At 43.4% G+C, this 19,194-nt stretch overlaps 1 protein-coding gene across 4 annotated transcripts; it reads right to left on the bottom strand.

Annotated features, from left to right (window-relative positions):
- Positions 1-7: 7 nt before the first annotated feature.
- On the bottom strand, positions 8-17,674 carry cpeb2 (cytoplasmic polyadenylation element binding protein 2). Of its 4 annotated transcripts, XR_014622788.1 has the most exons (12): positions 16,318-17,674; positions 13,976-14,245; positions 10,516-10,606; positions 8,675-8,725; positions 7,489-7,512; positions 6,263-6,433; positions 6,072-6,161; positions 5,786-5,904; positions 5,588-5,702; positions 5,228-5,409; positions 4,601-4,944; positions 8-881 (listed from the first exon to the last, which is right to left on the bottom strand). XR_014622788.1 is itself a non-coding variant. In XM_084355574.1 (11 exons), the coding sequence occupies exons 1-11, from the start codon at positions 17,227-17,229 to the stop codon at positions 4,717-4,719; spliced, it is 2,253 nt and encodes a 750-aa protein (XP_084211700.1). In that variant the 5' UTR covers positions 17,230-17,674; the 3' UTR covers positions 861-4,716. The 4 variants fall into 4 exon arrangements, 3 of the variants coding, with proteins under 3 accessions (XP_084211700.1, XP_084211701.1, XP_084211702.1); XM_084355574.1 differs by having other exon boundaries at positions 861-4,944; XM_084355575.1 differs by lacking the exon at positions 7,489-7,512 and having other exon boundaries at positions 861-4,944.
- Between the last annotated feature and the right edge of the window lie 1,520 nt (positions 17,675-19,194).

Here is a 19,194-nt window from a genome sequence, read left to right as displayed (position 1 = left end):
ACTCCCTTCTCTCTGCCTCATAAACTTCCCAAGGAAAACAGGCACAGTTTGTGCGCACAGAATCGGCTCCATTATGTCATGGGATGAAGACTCCTTAAGTATGCGACACCCGGTGTAGAAGTCAGCAGCTTGGATCCTGCAGAATAAAGCCGTTGTTCCAAAAGTCATATTGATAAATGGCAGAAGCCTTGTTGACCTCAGTGTTGATCTCACTTGTGTTTCTGACACTCGCCCCTAGATGGAACCAGAACTGATGTGTGGAGGTTGGATATTTGTTTTATTTGTCGTGCTGTGTATTCCCTGCCACACACAATTAAGTTGAGGTCACCTTTATAGATACTATCTAAAAATATGTCTCCAAAATAAATTGATATATTATCATGACCATTTATTGTAATTCAGTTATTTTTTCAGCTGTTTATTAACCTTTGCATGATGTTTTGTGCGGTGGTTGCAAATCTTCATGTACTTATATATTCTTATGTATACTATAAGGAATTAAATAATCATAATAGGTCCAAGAAATTGATTATAATGTAAATTTGTGTCAGTGGTGGGATAATTTAGAACCTTTACTAAGTAAAAGTAGCAAAACCACAGTGTGCAAGTACTTTGAAATACCCATACCCACAAGTACAAATCCCTAAAAATGTTACTTTCAGTACTGACTTATATTCCACCACTGATTTGCACTGACTTAGTAAAATGCTTTAAAAAATCTGAAGCAGATTTCCCTAACACAGGGAAGCTTAAGTAAAAATTTGATTAAAAAGTAAGTATTTATGTTGTATCATGATGTTATTATCCTACTTTTACTAATTATTTTCTGAGTTGTCTTCAAAGCAGCAGTAGCAGCCGTGTGGTGTCCAAACAGAACGGGTCTTTATTCAGGAAGTGAAAGAGAAAAAAAAAAAGATTGTAATCAACACCCCATTTAAATACAAAACCAACAAAAATAAAAATAACCATGATATTCATTTTGCATATCAAAGAACCATTCAGTAATAATTACAATCCAAACACCTCATAAACCACTTTTGTGAATCTATACACAAACTCTGATTTAGAAATTAGTCACTTTAACAATAAAATTACAAATATTTAGCTTTAAAAATAATTAAACTCGAAATAATATCTTAGCAATTAGCATTTTTAAATTTATATATAGTGTATTTCCACATAAAAATACAAAATAATACCATGACATTTAAATATGAAAAAAAAAAAATTATTCCAAGAATTCTGCTACTATTAAATAAAATAAAACGTGGGATAAAACAAGATGAAACGAAATAGAAATATGCATGAAAAAGTCTCTCCTTTTGTTAGCAAAACACTATCCAAAATAACTACAATCATTTACATCAGTACAAAGATATCTGGATTTAAAAATAGTTGCAATGAAAAAACGGGGTTTTATTTTTTCTGACAGTAAAAAATGACACTGTGGATCAGAAATCTGCAAAATATGCAATGAAAAAAATAAATCTGCATTAAAAAGGTTTACACTGTAGTTCTTACTTTTATACAAACATTAGAAACAGTATTGCACATCACAACACAGATTCGAGGTTAGTCAGCCTTTCAAAATGTGTTATATTCAAGTTTCAGAGCATCTACGAGGACAGGCAGCCGGGGCCTCGATGCGACAGGGGAGAATCTCAAGTGTCTTCCAAGAATATAATAAAACCTTCATGTTTCCTTCCTTCAAATGAAATGTGTCAAGTGTATCAAAATAAGAATCAACTGTGTATCAAAACTTTGATGTTTGTGTTACTGATGACGCGATTCTTCGTCTCCGAACAGAACGTGTGGACATAATTAGCACAGGAGGGGGGAGGGGTGGGGTAAATAAATCGTATAATAGTCCTATTCAAATAGAAAAATACAATCAAAATCAAATAGGTTTTTTTTTTTTTTTGTCTACAAAAATAGTGAAATAAATATGATTTTTACAAAAACAAAGACACATACAGAACAAAGTAACAGTGTTCAACATAGAAAATAGAACCTCACAAAAACAGCACGAGTCAAGTGTTACAGGTGACGATATTCAAACATGTTCGCATCATGAGAACTAAAGCCACGGGGTGGGGTGGGATGACGGGAGCTTGCTCTTTAACTCTCACCTCCGTCACGTCCTCACAACATCCAGACTACATTAGAATATATTAGAACATATCAGATTTTGTTCTGCTCTACGCATACAGGATATAGATAACTTAAGACCACCACTGCTTCACGCTACGTCGTAAATAAGCAATCATGAAAAAATAAAAATTTAATAAATCATCTGTAGGATTATAAATAGGTGGAGGTTTTCGGGGGAAACTGCACTGAAATCACTTAAAGTGTACGGGGTGGAGGAGAAATCAAATGAGTGGGGGGAGATATAGAAAAGTAGTGCATAATATATATATTATAAAAAACATATTGAAGGGCCAGTGATGGGTAAGTAGTTGACACAAACAAATTCAGTTATACGACTCAACCATGAGTGAATGAACTTAGTTTCATTAAGGTTTAGTGACAGTACACACTTGACGCCTGAACACCGATACCGAGGAGCACACACGGAGGGCGTGGAGCACAAAAACCACGACGACACGACACACTTTTACAGTACCAGACGGACGGCTGGGCCACCGTCCTCACAGAAAGATTGTCCCTAAATTGTGTTTTTTTTTTTTGTTTTTTTTAAGAGTAATTCAAGGGTCACGGCGGAAACAGACGAACAAAACAAAGAGAGGAGAGTTTCATCTTTAGCACGCCGAGGGACCATTTGTCGATTCACAGAGCCGCAGCCACACGGCGTGAAAGTCATTACAAAATGTTCAGAGGATGCTTCTTAACATGACCTTCAGACTTTTCGCAGTTAAAGGATAAGTTTGCCCCAAGAAAGAAAATTCAGTGATTTCCTAGCTTTTTTCAATGGCGCTAGAATATAGAAAAAAGGTTTGAGTGTGTTTCTTTTCCTGGATGATTCAACAGAGAGAGAGAAGCACGTGAGATGTTGTGTGCACTCTTCACTGCAGTTGTTTCCAGCTCATGCATCCTCTTCGCTCTGAGCTCATGCTAACGGTTTTAAGCTTAGCGACTACAGTGAAGATTTTGGCTTCAAAATAGGTGGGTGTGTCTTTTTCAAATCAACTCGGGACGCTGCCACACTGTTTTGCGGCCTATGAAACTTCACCTGACTTTCCATCGGCACAGGGGTAGGTAGATAACGAGTGAATTTTCATTTCTGAGTGAACTCTTCCTTTTCGATCCAAGCCGATCAAGTCTGTTTGCGTTTGGTCTGGGAGGGGCGTTGTCGTATCAGATGAACCTTTGGAGCCATACAAAGATGTGGAGTAGGAAGGGTGAAGGCAGGAGTGATTCGGATGTTTTCAATTCTCCTCTACGTTAAATCTGTTGGTTACTAAACTAGAGCCTCAGTCTACGCTAGAAAACAGTCACACGGCACAAGGGACGACACAAACACAAACCACTGAACACCACTCTGCTTCTCGACAGTTTTTTTTTTTTTTTTTGCCGTACGAGCCATCACGTGTCACAAGATGATGGCGTCCACTAAGTCTACAGGAGAACCAATATCACTTTTTGTATCATGTAAACGGATCAAACAACAGATAAACATCAACGCATGCAAGTTTAAATATGTTTCTTTTTTTTTGTCTTATTTAGCTTTGTCTGATTTTTTTTCCCTCTTAGGCATCTGTAATAGATGGTCATGCTACGAGACTTGTACGTCTTTAGTTATGATTTCAGTGGTTTGTTTTTTTTTCTCACATCTAACTATAAATATGTTATTTGTGTAACTAAGCCTATTGTCATAACATGCACTTTCCACGGCAATGGGGGCCATTAGTGGTCGAGTGCATACTGCATTTCATTTTACATGATTCTGGTTTATAAATGGCATTAAATATAATACCTACACATTTATTCATATATATGTATATATAGCAGCAAAGCTTCTAAAATAGCTTGTTAAGTATAAATGTTGAATACAGTTAGCAAGAAACCAGATTTAGTGTTTTGAGGTATCACTCTATGGGTCAGTATGAGCGCAGAAATAACCCTATCGTCTTTTTGAACTTTAATAAACCCTTTAACACGAAGAAAGAGCCCGTGGTAACGTTAGAAAACAACCGTTTTGTTTAGCGGCAGAAGAAAATGTGTCAATTTGTGTGGTTCCTATCTTTTTGCTACCTTTGGTTAAAGACCCGGGGCAGGCGTCGACATTAGAGAATCAAGGATTTCCCAGAAACAAGTGTGCACTACACGCACTGTAGGGTGGCTAGCAGCAGACAAACAGACAGACAAGCTGCCCCCATGCAAAAACATTCCCATATCTACTTTAAATCTCACATACAAAAATAATAATAATAATAATAATTAATAATAAAAAAACCTACAAAAATCAATCTCTTTTTAAATCTCCTCTTAGAAAAGATGAAAGTACCACAAAAGAGTTGTAGAGTTGTCAGAGCCTGAGATGTGAGGGGGGTTTTGGTGAAAAACTGAGGCTTGTGGTGTTTGGCTGCTACAAAAGATATATAGATATATATAGTATATACTGTATAGTGTTACGTACTCGGTTATACTGATAGCTTAGGAGAGCAGGAGAGGCAGAGCGATGCTCTTCTTCCTGTGAACCAGTGTTTCGTTTCCCTTCCCTCGGACTGTGTCACCACGGCTGTGGTCGCGTCTCTAGTTCCAGCGGAAGTGAATCTGCCGTGGACGGTCGGCTCCCTCCTTCACCAGGGGCTTGTGAAACTCTCGGCCGGCGCGGGAGTGGATGTTGGCCCAGCAGAACTCGCAGTAGTACTGCAGACAGGTGACGTTAGCGCAGAAAAAGGGCGCGAACTTCCCTCCACAGCGTGCACCCTGACACTCGTCGCACAGCTGATCATCCAGGACGTAGGGCTTCACCTCCACCTGCGTGCACACGTTTCAGAGAGGATGTGCATAAATTCACACAGTACAAGACATAATGCGCACGGTGATGAAAGGCCACAGCTTGTAGCAGCAGAGACGGGGGAGGAAGCTAATTCAATCAGCCCTAATAATCTTTTGCTCACCATGGCAACAAGCTGCTGCTGCCACACACACACAAGCACACTTGCGTTCACAAACCGCGTGAATTACACATCCTAATGATGAATGATACGTACACACTTGATGAAAAATTTGGGATTTGTTAATGAAGTGGAGGCTCTACCCGCTTGTCAATGTCTCCGTGCTGCAGCTGGACGAATCTCGCGCTGATGGCGGCGATGTAACTCTGCTGATTGGAGAAGGCCACTCGACCCGCACCCTTGGGGTACTTGAGCTCTGGGTCGGTGTCGATCCCCGCGTAGCACACTCCGCCGTAGAGACGATCCATAATCATGGCCAGCTCAACTAGTCATGGGTGAAAAGAAAATAATTAGACGATTGAAAGCAAGAAGAAAGGGTGTGGGAGGATGTGAGGAAGTTACACCAGAGGGGGTGAGAAGGAGTGGGGGAGAAGATGATCGTCAAGTCTGAATCTACTTAAACTGACATGGAACTCAAGAAGAAACAAAGGATGTGTACTTACTCGCTCTCAGGGGACGGGGGACGCCTCCCACGAAGATGGTCTTGCGTGGATCGAGGGGCTGAGAACCGTCCATCACAAAGTCACTGTCGCTCAGGTTCCAAGGTCGGATTTGCACCTGGAGTCAAAGAAAAATGTTACTTTACATTCATTTTCTCCTTATGAAGGAGCTGCTGCTGCTGCTGCTGCTGCTGGACTCACAGGTTTGTCCTTGATGGTGGGGCTGGAGACACACAGGTAGAGCTTCCCGTCCTCCTCCATGCAGGCTTCGATCAGAGCCTGCACCGAGCTCTCCTCCTGGAACAGCAGGAATGCGTATCCTAGGAAACATACATCCACAGCCTCAGTGTGAGAAGTCAGACTATATATAATGAATGTTATCAGTATTCACTGTCGCCTTTTTTATAAGCATCAGAGCTTCACGGCATCCAAGTTTTGTAGCCATAAATGTGTGTTTAATATGGAGGCTTTCTGCTTTTGTCGATACCTTTAGGTGGAAAGTAGGATTTGCTCTCTGCTTTGTGTGGCCAGTCCACCACCAGGTGACCAAAACGGCGGAAACTTGAGGTTATTTCATCTGAGGGGGACAACAGACAGGTGAAGTTAAGAAAAGGAAGATTGTAGAATAGCAGAACCAGCAGTGTAAGGTAATCCTGAAGGATGTGTTGTTGTCCTCACCTTCATCTATGTCAGGGGGCAAACCTCCCACGAACACCTTACGGGAGAAGCGCTCGATGCGCTCCCCATTCTGGTGGGGGTAACAGTTAGGGCCAAGAACTCCTGGGACACCCTGGTTGCCGTGGCCATCATCGAGGAGATTGTCATCAATAGGGAAGAGGGAGGAGCGGCCTGGTGGAGGAAAAAAAGGCAGTTAAGGCTACAAGCATACATCCGGCGTTAACACAAACACACACAAGCCCAAACGCAAATCACAAACATGTTTTTCTTTTTAAGTATCTGCCTCTCCTTTATGGAATCCCATATCTCTGCCATGGCAAGGACGAATGCAAAGAAGAGGCTGTCAATATATTTCTGCTTTTACTGCAGTTTGACGCCGGGTGGTTGTGAGACAAAGCACCAGCTCAAAGTGAGGAATCACTTGCTCGGCTCGGAGCGGTGTGGTAAATAAAGCAGGTGTGGAAAAGCAGGCTGTGAGGAACAGAGCTGTTAATAACATCGCTGAGCGGTATGGAGCCCCAAAGTGTTCAAAATAAATGAGTCATTATAAAACAAATAGTCACATGAATTTTTAGACATATATAAATGAAACCAAAAAACAGAAGCCAACAGCAGCTAGCTCATACAGCTAACACTTCCTTCTCGCTTCCATAAGCTGAAAGGTTAACAAGTTAGGTACAGTAGTTAGCATATGCAGCCATGTTAAGCTAAGGCTTAAAAGCTAAAGACATGTAGATAAGGTGTCCGCGTGCTGCATTTATTTACAGCACCAACCTTGAGTTGGTTGATTCAGGATAACGTCAGCATTGTTGCTGCTCTAGCTGCTCTTTATTTTGAAATAAAAACAGACTTTTGGAAAAAGGGGAAATAACAATGAATACAATGAATATATTGAATATTTATACTGACTTTGGGGGTCCATAGAGCAGAGGTAAAACTGCCACAGCACTTCAGATAAATGTGACCAAACTTGAAACCCTTGCATGTCTGGATACTAAAACAATACAATTGTTTGTATTGTAATTTTTTTGTCTTTGTAGTTTTAATATTCAACAATAATTTGTTAGATTTAACTCAATGATTGTTTAACAACACCTGTATTTAAACACAATTTGAAGTCGGACTCCAGACTTAAGACCTCAGTTTGGTATCCATTCAAGCAACAGAGCATGCCACACGACAACACGCCACAAGAGATAAGACACGTTGTAGAAAGCTGAGTTTACCTCGACGTCTCCCATAGCCTCTGGCTGCATGTGGAAAAGTACAGAGTGCAGGTTTCAGCTACATAGACATTTTTTTTTAAATAGAACATGTAACCTTTACGGACTTTAATCTGCAGTAATGTCATGAACTCTTTATCTAAGCATCCACAGTCAGTGTCAAATAAACTGTTGATCACAAGACAGAGCACTGAATGTAATTGTTATTACTTGGTAACAGTTTAGCTTACGTCCTCCTGAGACCCAGAACAGGTTTTTTCATGTCTTTTACTACAGTATATATAGAAATGTCTGTCGTCTTTACAGATGATACGTATAAAAGCAGTTCCTGGGTGAACAAAATCCCTTCCCTGCTCTGAAAGCTCGTTTAACTGCCCCGTAGACAACCCGACTTTCTGTCTTTCCATAACACATCTGACGGAAGCCATTTGGAAAATCAAATGTCCGACTCCACACATGTTACATCACTGAAAATCCCTTGATGTCCTCTGTCAGGGACGACAAGGCTCATCTCAGCAACATGTCTGAACTTTAGGCACACGAGCCTCCGACACAGGACAGAGTTAAATGACTGATAAATAGATGCTGGGTCTCAGGAGGAAACAGCACGCTCGCAATTATTTGCCAATGCCGTCTGACCCAGATTCGTGTCCTATCGAGACTGTTACAAAACAAGATTTTATTTGTGTCCACACGGGAGTCTGCAGGGCTTCAATTATTCTAAGTGGTGCTGAAAATTTACATTTTAATGACAGGATGTTTGTGGTGCATTCAAAGTCCTCAGGTGACTTTGTATAACACTCTTAATCACGTGAGCGCCATCACAAAACCATTAGCATAGTAGACCTTGAGCTGTGGGGCAATTGGGTGATCTGAAAATGCTACAGTGATGGTAACGTTACAAAACGGAAGAAACGATGATGTTTATAGACACTACAAATGGCTGACAAATGACACTTGATCCAAACAGAGGGGCCTACCACATGTTACCTCATGTGACCCACCTCAATGAGTCTGGTGAGTGTGTCTAATGAGGCTAAAGTGTAACTGAGCTGAGTCTCCAGTTCTCATCATGTCTCCAGTGTTAATCTGAGAGCTGCGTGTCATATTTTTAAATTCGTTATAAAAGCAGCTGGATGGAAACACTTAAAATACACAACAGAGGGAGATGATGCTGAGAGATAATTACCATTGAGCATGAGTAGGCCGTCAGCCCCGGGGTTAGGGCATCCCACACGGCCTGACATGAGAAACAAACACACACACACGCACACGCACACACACACACACACACACACACACACACACAAATAGGGATGAGACACGGAGCAGATGGAGAGGACAGGGCGAACTCAATGTGTGTACATGGCGGCGAGAACACACACAGACACATAAACACGCACACAGAACTACAATGGCTGACTGTGAATGTGTTACGACAGCCTTCTCACATGTCTGCCGAGAGCGCCGCAATCAGCAAAAAGAACAAAGCTCTCCATATCCTCAGAGATACCCCGAGTCGATATTACAGCCAGATTTGGCAGAATGAAACATTTTGTTTTCATCGACAATAATACAGTAAGACAGGGGGAAAAAGCATAACTTCCTGTTCAGATGTAAGAACCTGACTCTAAATTCAGTATTTTATATGGCCAAACAATATTCTATTTAAAAGTCTGAAATGAGATTATAGCTGAAACAATCTGTTATCGTTAATCTGCAACTAATTTAGTTCCCATTTTAGTTGCCTAAACATTATCTTTGGGGTTAACAAGCAATTTGAATACGTCAATTTATACTGTAGGGGATTTTTTCAGCCTTTTCCTCTCATTTTATCGATCAGTATAAATCAAGAATTAAAAAAATCTATTGGATATAATATTTTCATCTGGCTATTTTTGTCCTTGATCAATTTGCAATCTCTAAGATAGGAAAACGTTTTGTTCAGAGACAAGTTAAAGGTGTAATATTTAAATTTTTACGACAATATCAAAAATTGACAAAATAATATGAACTTGTAGCACTGAAATGTTTTTGGTGTCTGAGGTCCTGTATTTTGGAGCTGCTAGTCGGGATACTGTTGTGTTAGCCGTGTCAGTGCTATAAATGGCAGAGCCCACCCCTCGCAAGCCCTCCTTCCCTCTCATCTCCTCTCTTGGCTGTCATGCACAGTGCGATCACATCTAAAATTAGTCTAGATCCCCCTCTCTCTGCTGTGCACACTGGCCCATGTCCTCTCCATCTGCTCAGGCTGGAAAAACAAGAAACTCACCCGAGAGAGGAAGGCACAGGTTGAGTTCTGATTTTAATAGGATCTTAACGGAGATCGCAAATAATTAAACAAACCGTCCTGAGATTTTTGATGCCTCCACACATATGCAAAGTGTTGTGATTACTGGGTCACAGTTTAAAGTGAAAGCGTAGCTGGTTTGTGAGGCTGTAAATGAGCCGATGGCGGCCATCTTTAGGAGAGGAGGGTAAGAACAGAGCAGTTATTTGACACTGCTCCTCTGATGACCAGCAGCTGAGCCCGGGAGGCCGGGACACTGTCACACTCCTGCCAAACCATGAGGAATAATTCAAAAGAAACCCAGGACTATTTAAAATCTCTATTCTTAATTTCTCTCCTGGTTAAAAAAAAATTCCAGGTCATGTGTGATACGCACACGCCTGCTCTGTCAGAAAACATCTGGAACCTATTACAGACGTTCACAGCAAAGAACCATCATTTCTCTCTCCTCCACTCCTTCCTACTCCTCCTCCTGTGCGCTTCCCAGGTTAAGTAGCAGCAGGATCAGAGCTGGAAGGTCATGTAAATGTGCAGCTGGTGGCAAGAGTAGTATTAAGCCCTCAGCGGGGGAGAAAATAAGCTGGTGTGCGGAAAAACAACGCAGCTCCGAGAGAAATGGGCCTGTCACTTCGCTGCACCACGACGTCTGACAGGCCTCCTCTAAAACCGAACACGATCGCCTCCCTTTCACCCCCCCCCACCTCGCTCAGACGCAGATAGAAAGGGAAAGGCAATCTTACCTTTCATCGGATCCTGCTCAGCTCGCATGATGTCAATCAGAGAGCTCTCCAGGGAGTGCATGTTCAGACTGTCGTACATCCTGGTGCGGTCCTGAAAGCGAGAAGTTTGATATCAGACAAAAACAAACACATGTTTCTAACACGCTTTCGTGATTTGGCTCGCAAACAATAAAGCCTCTAAAGTGTGGGTATTTGGCTTAACATGTAGGAGATTTGAGGAGAGTGAGTAGCTCACGTTTGGATTAACATTCGTGTTTATTTACTTTGGCAGTCTGGAGGTGTGTTTGTGAGCAGCCCGACAGGACGGATTCCCCCAACATCTCTGGACTCTTTCCCACAGACAGACGGAGAGTGAGCGGAAACAAAACCCAGGAGCTGAGAGGGAGGTTATGAGCTCATCAGCAGGCCGGTGAGATAGTCCTCCTTAATGAGCAGCTATGACAGACTCATATGGTAATATGCTGGTGACTAGCATACCAGGGAGTGGCTAACCTGCCTCACCACACCCAACACTGTGGGAGCATAAAGGTCTTCATACTTTCATAGCGACGGAGCGTAGGTTGCTTAACAAGCCTTCAGCTTTCTTTCCCATTTGTTTATTTATTACAATAAAGAAATTAGCTCATAAAATAGAGGTTGAAGACATGCTTAGATTGCATAGCATTGGAAAAAACATTGAAATTGACTTTACATCCACTGCTAATCAGAGTTATAGTATAAAGGAGCTCAACCAAAGATTTATTTTCTTTCCATAAATAGTATCTGTAGCCATGCAGATGATTTTGATTTAATTATTCAGTGGTTGGAAATATTTTTCTCTGATATTTTTGCCATCACATCAACAAAATGTCATTCATGGTGATCTGGGTCAGGGTCCAGACACAGAACCGACACCAAAGAACTTGTGGTGACGATGGCTCGCTGCTGCGTCGCCTCACGTTGCCCATGTCTCAGCCAAAAAGCTGCACTCGAACACACCGCAAAGACTACAGCCAGCGGCCGACAGCATGAAGGGAAATAACTACACTGGAGGACTGAGGACTGCAGATATACAACATTTGTGAAGTTCCCCTTTAAAGGTCCGCTTTGTAAGAAAGTTGATTTTAGATTCTCATTCCCAACTTGTCAAATACTGGTGCTTTGGGATTATTGGCCGGGTCCCTGACCAAATTATCAGCATTTGACGAGTTAGGACTGAGACTCAAAAAACAACTTTCTTACAAAAAGGACTTTAATAGCCACCAATCAGATCGAAATGTGTGTCAAAAGACTTGTTTGCTAAAAGTACAGCTGAGGGAATCATAGTTTCAGGTGGGTTTTTTCTTTCTCTGTAAGAATACAGTGTTTCAGGTGATTGTATGCATTCACTACTTTCATTAGTGAAAGTAGAAGCGACTCCCTTTATCTTCCCACCTCTGCGTGATGTCTCAAACGTGACACAGCAGAGATGTGTCACCGACTGCCAAACATTAAACAGAAAGGAAGGAAGGAAAAGACTTGGAATCTAAAAAATTCTGGGTCTGAGACTGTTTATGGAAATTAACAATCCACGGAGTCAGGCCCGTTTCCTGGAATAGGAAGCGTTGTTCTTCTTGGCACTGATATCACTAATAATTTGAGCTCATAGCAACAGCAGTAGTATTCAGTGACACCATTATTTATGTGATATCATTATTTTAGTCCGAATGAGTCACAGTAATGAATATGTTTTCTGGTCAAGGTCATTAAAATGACATTTCGTGTGGCGGCGCACGCAGTAATTTATTCACAGAGTTTTCAGTTTAATGGATTTTTCTGAGCATTAAAATCTGCATGACAAGCTGAACTCTGTGGTGCTGCGGCGCAGTCTGAGTACAGCAACAGACAGCGCACTAATTCTTATGTGACAACAGAGGAAGCGTCTTACATGCAGCCTCACCACCCTTTGACTGCTCACTTCATTCTGACTGCAAATGCTGTAAAAAGTCGTATCAGAAGTGATAAACTACAGACGAATGAAAAAAAGCTATCCACTTAGACGACCGTAAAACACTCGTTTCTATTTGATACTAGTCTGCTGTATCGTGTGTGTTTATGTTGTTGTGTAAATATGAACCTTTGAAAGTGAAATGAATCAGGCTCAGTGCACTTCTGTTTGTATGCCGTGCACATGTCAAAACAATAATTTGCTGATATGTTAGCTGCATTAAATTATGGTGGCCCTGAAGTGCAAATCACAAAACACAACCGCAAAAAAAACATCTTTCTGTCCAGTTAAGAAGACGTACAGCGCTCCGTCCAATCAGCAACGGTCCCTGTCGATATAAGCTACCGACCATTTCCAGCAGAAAGTTAATGTTGCTTTGCTTTCTGCTTTAGCGGTTGTGTTGTGTGATTTGCACTTCACTGCCACCGCATCAAAAGAAAGAAAGAGAAGAAAGAAAACGTCTTAGGAAGGGCGAACATCCAAACACAACAGATAGCTAGGTGCTGGACAGAAGCACATGAGAAAAATGTAAAAATAGTGCCGACACACACATTCATCACCACCATGTGATGTCCTCGTCGCAGGCCGTTCTTCAGAAGAAGACAGGACCTAACATGGTGATGCTGAATGTTCTCGGGAGCATTGTCTAATGTGGAGTCTATTTTTACAAATACCAAATAAACCACAAAAGTGGATGTCAGTGGATGTCAGCCATGGTTACAAGTCAGTGTTTTAGTCTTATTTTGACCACGATAACTGATTAATCTAATTTAAAAAGAAACTAATGTGCTGTAAGAGTCAGACAGATGTGACCAAAACATGACTAAATGGGGAAAATCTATCTTTCAGTGGAAGGAAAGAGAAACGAATTATAGTCTCCAGCAGCATGTAATAACCGCTGATAGACCTCCATAACAATTTTCTTAAAACACACACAACTTGGTAAAGATAACATGGAATAAGATGGTCTTTAGGAAGAGCTTCAGCTGCCTTTGCTACCTGAAACACTCCAGCAGATCTCACCTACAAGATGTTAGTTTCCTGTAATTAATTCAGCCCAACCCCCACCGTGTTACACCTTTAGTAAAACCTGCAGAGTACATCAATCCAAACTCCCCCCGTCTGATTGAAATGCTAACAACGGTGGCTCCTTTGTGGTAATTCACATCTACACATCGCCCTGTATGTCTACAGACGCCTCAGCTTTCAGTCTCTCTAATCCTCTCTTAGTTTCTATTTCATCAAGGGATCTCGATTTAGTTCGTTCTCACACACCTCCTCATCGCTCCCTTTGTACTCTATCTATAACAAATGATCAGGTTCATGTAGGTTACTTTCCCATCTTTAAAGTGACTGATTCTCACACTGTAACGCCAAAAAAAAGACAAAAACAAAACCCATCCACTTGCAAACACAAGAACAAAACCAAAACCAATTATTCTACAAAACCCACCAACACCAGCAACGCATGCAGTAACAACCCAAAACATTTACCTGCAGGGGCAACAAAGTGTTGCTGTTGCTGTCTGTGCGAAACATGTTCTCCTCTAACCAGGACTTAGGCCCCAGTGATCCTCCGGAGCGTGGGAACTTGGGAGGAGCGATGACGTTGCTCGAGAAGGGCTTCTTCAGGGGCGAGGCGTGACTGACTGAGCCAGGTACACCCATGCCACTCCCTCTGCGGTGGTCCCGGCCCCAGGACATCCCCCCGGAGCCCCAGCCATTCCCCTGGTGACCGCCCCAAGGAGACGGCTTCACCATGGGCTGCAGACAGACGGTGTGGGAAGATGAGATGTCAAAAAAAGGACATGTACATCATATTGTGTGTTTTACTATCTATATATTATTTCCATTTCATCCTATCCTGTCTTCTGTCCCTGTCAGCCACAGCCCAGCTTGATCTGCTCCTGTAACGGGTGGGTAGATAAGAAGATTTAGGGCTTTAAGTCTAATACTAAGTATCCCGAGCGCTGCGACACCAGGCCAGTGTAAGTTACACACACTCTCTCTCTACCTGGACCCCGTGTCAACTCTTAAGCATATCATACATCCAATCGCAGTGGGCTTAATCCTGCGTGCTTTCACGTGAAAAATCTTACGACGGGGACAATCGACCGTCTGTTTCACACACACACACACACACTCAGTAATCTAAATTCCTTTTCTCTTTGTGTCAGCTGGAAACAGCGATGGGACGTCAGACAATGGTGTGCTTGAAGAACAGTTTCATTAATGTCAAAAAAACAGGATAATCTCAGTGCAGTTAAAGAAAATGAAAACCAATGTGGCTGCATTTTATTAAACGAGTCTCCTTTAAAGGTGCACTGTGCAGTTTCGGGGGAAAACATTTTCATTAACATCAGAAGAGAAAGATCTTTATCATTATCCCTAAACAAATTAAACAAACAAACTGTCTTTGTCTTAATGACTGAATAAACTGAATAAACAAACTGACCTTAAAGGACAACACAATTCATACTGTTTTACTTTGTTTATATGTGGCGGACCCTGCCACCTCTCTAGCTTCAAACGGTGTTCTGGGGACCTTATTTTCCTCTGAGAACAGCTTGTTTAACAATAAATATGTCAGCGTTTGTGTTATTACCTCATTAATATTGTAGATATTAAAATTCTACACAGTGCACCTTTCAATAAGGCTGCAACGTTTCATTATCGAGTAATCTGCTGATTACTTTCACGATTAATAAACTATTATTTTAGTTGATTAAACGTCCAAAAATTGTGAAAAATGCTCGTCACACTTTCCTCGGGCCCAGAGTGACGTCTTCCAGACGCTTCTTTAGTCGAACCAACAGACCAAAACCCAAAAAACTCTTCATTTCCTCTCACAAATGACAAAGAAAAGCGTAAAATCCTCACATCTAACAAGCTGGAACCAGCAAATCTTTGACATTTCTACTCAATCGATTATCAAACAGTTACCAGCTTATTTTCTTTCCATCAACTAGTCGACTAGTCGTTGCAGCTCTGATCATTTGGATGTGCGTATGACAGGGTGGGATCTACAGGGCTGGCTGTCTTTGGGGGTTTTATGTAAATATATTTGCATATTTAAAGCTAGGGGTTAAAGGTCGGTGAAACAGCAACGACGTCGAAGCACTTTCAGCACCACCCAGTCCCACACACACACACATGATCGCAAACACACACCCAATGTGCAAATCACATGAGAAACCTGATGCCTACAGGCCCCAACACCACTGCATAAGCTGAACCTGCATGTGAGCCTCTCTGTTACTGGCTGGGCTCCCCCCCCCCCCAACTGTCTACCAGCACACCAACACTACACTAGTCGTCTTCATGTCACACAAATAAACATCCATTGAGGGCACCAAAAGCCTGTGAGCCTTTGTATTCCCACTGACTGAACCACAAGACAGGGATGGCCCGGCGCCATGTGACTGCATCCCACTGCCAGCTTCCCGGAGAGAACAACAGCTAGATTCAGAGATGCTCCCTTGTTCCCCTGATCACCCCTCCCTCCCTCTGCCTCGAGAGTAGTGACTTCAGCCCCCTGCAGACGACATGACAAATGCATTATGGAGGAAAAAAAAACTGTTTATCCTTCAAAGACTCTGAACTCTTGAGGCTGTATCTCATCACAAGATGCTCCCTAACCTGAGGACATCCTAGTGGCGGCCCTCACACTGAATGATAGGAACATCACATCTGGATTTGAATATAGGATGGAGCTGTGGTGGGGCTGAGGCCTGTTAATGGCCATTAAATGTGGGATCACTAATTAACAGGAGGATAAATGAGGCAGGGGAGCCCCTGTGTCACCTTCATGTGATGTATGCCCTACAGCAGCTCACCTGATGTTGGTTGTAGTTGTTCCTCTGCTGCAGGAAGGCGCCCTGCTGGGGATGCATCTGCGGGCTGACCGGGGACCTGCGGCTCTGCGCCTGCTGAGGGACGTTTATCTGGGGCGAGAAAGGACCGCTGAAGCCCTGCACGTTAATCCCGGCGCACGGATTAGCTGACACCGGCGAAAAACTCTGGAAGAAGGCCGGGTTGATGGAGGAGGGGATACCTGTGTAGAAGCCGTTGTCAGAGTCTGTGCTGGGCAGCTGGTTAATGGCGTTGGCGTGGATGGGGTTGATGGAGTTGGGTGCGGGAGGGGGCGAGGAGCTGGTCTGGACGGACCACGGGGTGCCGAACCCGGGGAGGGAGGGTGAGGTCGAGCCTACGCTGGCGCTCTGCAGCTCCTGGGTGGGGAGGTTCGGGAAAGCGGCGCTCAGACCTCCGGACAACATGTTGCCGGTGCTGCTGCCGCCATTGCCATTTATATGGTGGGCGATGGGGGAGTCCATTTGGATCTTGTGTGGATTTACGGAAGTGGGCGATGGCGACGCAGCATCAGCTTCAGCCTCCTCCACTGGAGAGCCGCAGGGGTCGGCAGCGGCGCGGTGCTCGGGCTGCCGCTGCGGCAGGTGACCGAACCGTCCCTGGGGTGGGGGCGACCGAGTGGGGCTGAAGTCACTGTGCTGATGGGTTTTTCGTCTGTGCTGAAGGTCACAGATAGACTGCGTCGGGCAGAAATGATCTCTGAGAGCTATCCTCTGCTTCAGATGCTTATAATCCGGTGTGAAGGAGCTCGGCCGGCTGCCGTCGCTTTGGTTCGGCTGCTTCCCGGATTTGCTGACCGCGCTGCTGCTGTTGCTGTCCTTTTCCTCGGCTGACGGGGGCAATTGCGTGGCTGTCACCCCCACAGGCTCATCCTGCATGTTTTGCTGATGCGCAGCAGCTGACAGGAACAGCGGGGACGGACGAGGCGACGCCGCCGAAGGGCGAACCGGGACGCGACTGGCCGCAGGAAAAACCGGCCGGACGAGGCGTAGTATCCGTCAGCCGTGCGAAAGACAACAATTCTGCTTTAAAATTGACCAAATATATGCGTTTAAAAGATATATTTACCCTCTGTTTCTGACTGAGGTCTCTTTAATAGGAGAGTGTCTGTGAATAGGCTGTAGACAGAGAGGAGGGGGTCCGGCCTGTGCGCTCACAGCTCGTCCTGGTCGTTATCTCTGCTTTTACTCGGTGATATTATCTTCTATCTATCCACCGAGCTATTTCGGCCTAGGAGTAGGCTAACCTAGCCTGTGCGGTCCATTCCTGTCCGACCGAGCTACCCCCTCCTCTGGTTACCGGCTGCGCTGCTGCGGCAGAGGATTAAAGATCCCCGACTGAAGCTACGTCACGGCCGCGTCACGCCTCGGTGCGCCCGCCTCCAGCCTCGAGCCCGAGCTGCAATACAGGACCGCATTGTTTACGTCATGTTTTCATTATTCATAAAGTGCAGTAGGCCTACACCCTCGCACAGCCTACAGTCCGACCCATTACAGCGAGAATGTCATTAATAACCCTGTAGAGATGAGTCTGTTTCCCATTAATGAGGATGTAGTGACTCAATGGTTGCAGTGTAGTGTCATATGCGGAGAACCGAGCCATTATGTGGGCTAGAAAGCTTTAATAATTGTGTTATATTGTCCATTTGGGGTAGTTAATGTAAAGTTAAGTATTTCATGAATCCATTTAAGACGTTTCCTGATTTTTTCCCCCATCAAACTCGTAGATTACTTCAGAAAACCAGAGGCAATCCAGGCCCTGCAAACTGGAGAAGAAAAGAAAAGAAAAGAAAAGAAAAGAAAAGAAAAGAAAAGAGAAACAATAATTAAAAATTAAATCACGGACTTCTTATTCAAGATCATAATGAATACATCTGGAAAAAAATGCTTCATCAAAAACTCTCACATCACCAGACTACACAACGTGGCACAGTTTGCTTCGCCTTGTGCCCATCAGTATTCAGTCCACAACTCGTCGTGCGTGCGTCTGCGCCGGCGTCACTTTACGCACAGACGCCAACAGCTAAATATAGTTTTTTTTTATGTCAGCGCGTGTCAGGGGAGATGAATCTTCATCGCCTGTTCTGAACTCAAAGCTGACAAGCCAGCCTACCATATGATCTGCCACCAGCAGCACTGTATGGCTGCTGGCGAATTATATCATTTATAGTGGGAAAGGGTGAGTGTGTGTGTGTGTGTGTGTGTGTGTGTGTGTGTGTGTGTGTCAGTCCTCTGTACGTCACCATCTGACTGTGCTCATTGGAGAATTGAAGAGGGGTTGAGGCAGATGGACTGAAGATGTCTTTTATCACTTTTAAACAACACAAAACAAGCATCAGCTGGGAATTAGGGCGATATTATATGAGCAAGGCTCCAGCTTCACTCTCTTGTTTGTACAAATAGGCCCAGTTAAAGCTGCAGTTATAGATTTTTAAGTGTGTGAGTCCAGTGCCTTTGGTGTGAACCAGTGTTTGTTGTGTAACATAAACAGACACGGGTCATTTCTCTTCCTCCAGATTGAAGTTGAATAAATCATCACAGTCTCTCTGTGTGTGTGTGTGAATGTGGTTTCTAATGAGGAAGACAGATACCAGAGAAGCAAAGCAATGTGCATGATCAACCTACCATCTGGTCGCTGCTAATGATGAGGGCTTATCACGGCACATACTACACAGCAGCTTTCCGGTCTGCATTGTCACCTATACAATACCTATTTTAAACCATAAGCACCGGATTACACAACACGGCAATTTCATAACCCCACCTAAAACTCAGGAAATATTGTTGGACTATAAGTTAGGAAGTTGGCTATGTTATGCACATATACATTATCGTTATCATTGT

The sequence above is a fragment of the Pagrus pagrus genome (assembly GCF_965226575.1).
Source record: "Pagrus pagrus genome assembly, chromosome: 6".
Classification (NCBI taxonomy): domain Eukaryota; kingdom Metazoa; phylum Chordata; class Actinopteri; order Spariformes; family Sparidae; genus Pagrus; species Pagrus pagrus.
This window is presented reverse-complemented; position numbering and strand designations above follow the sequence as displayed.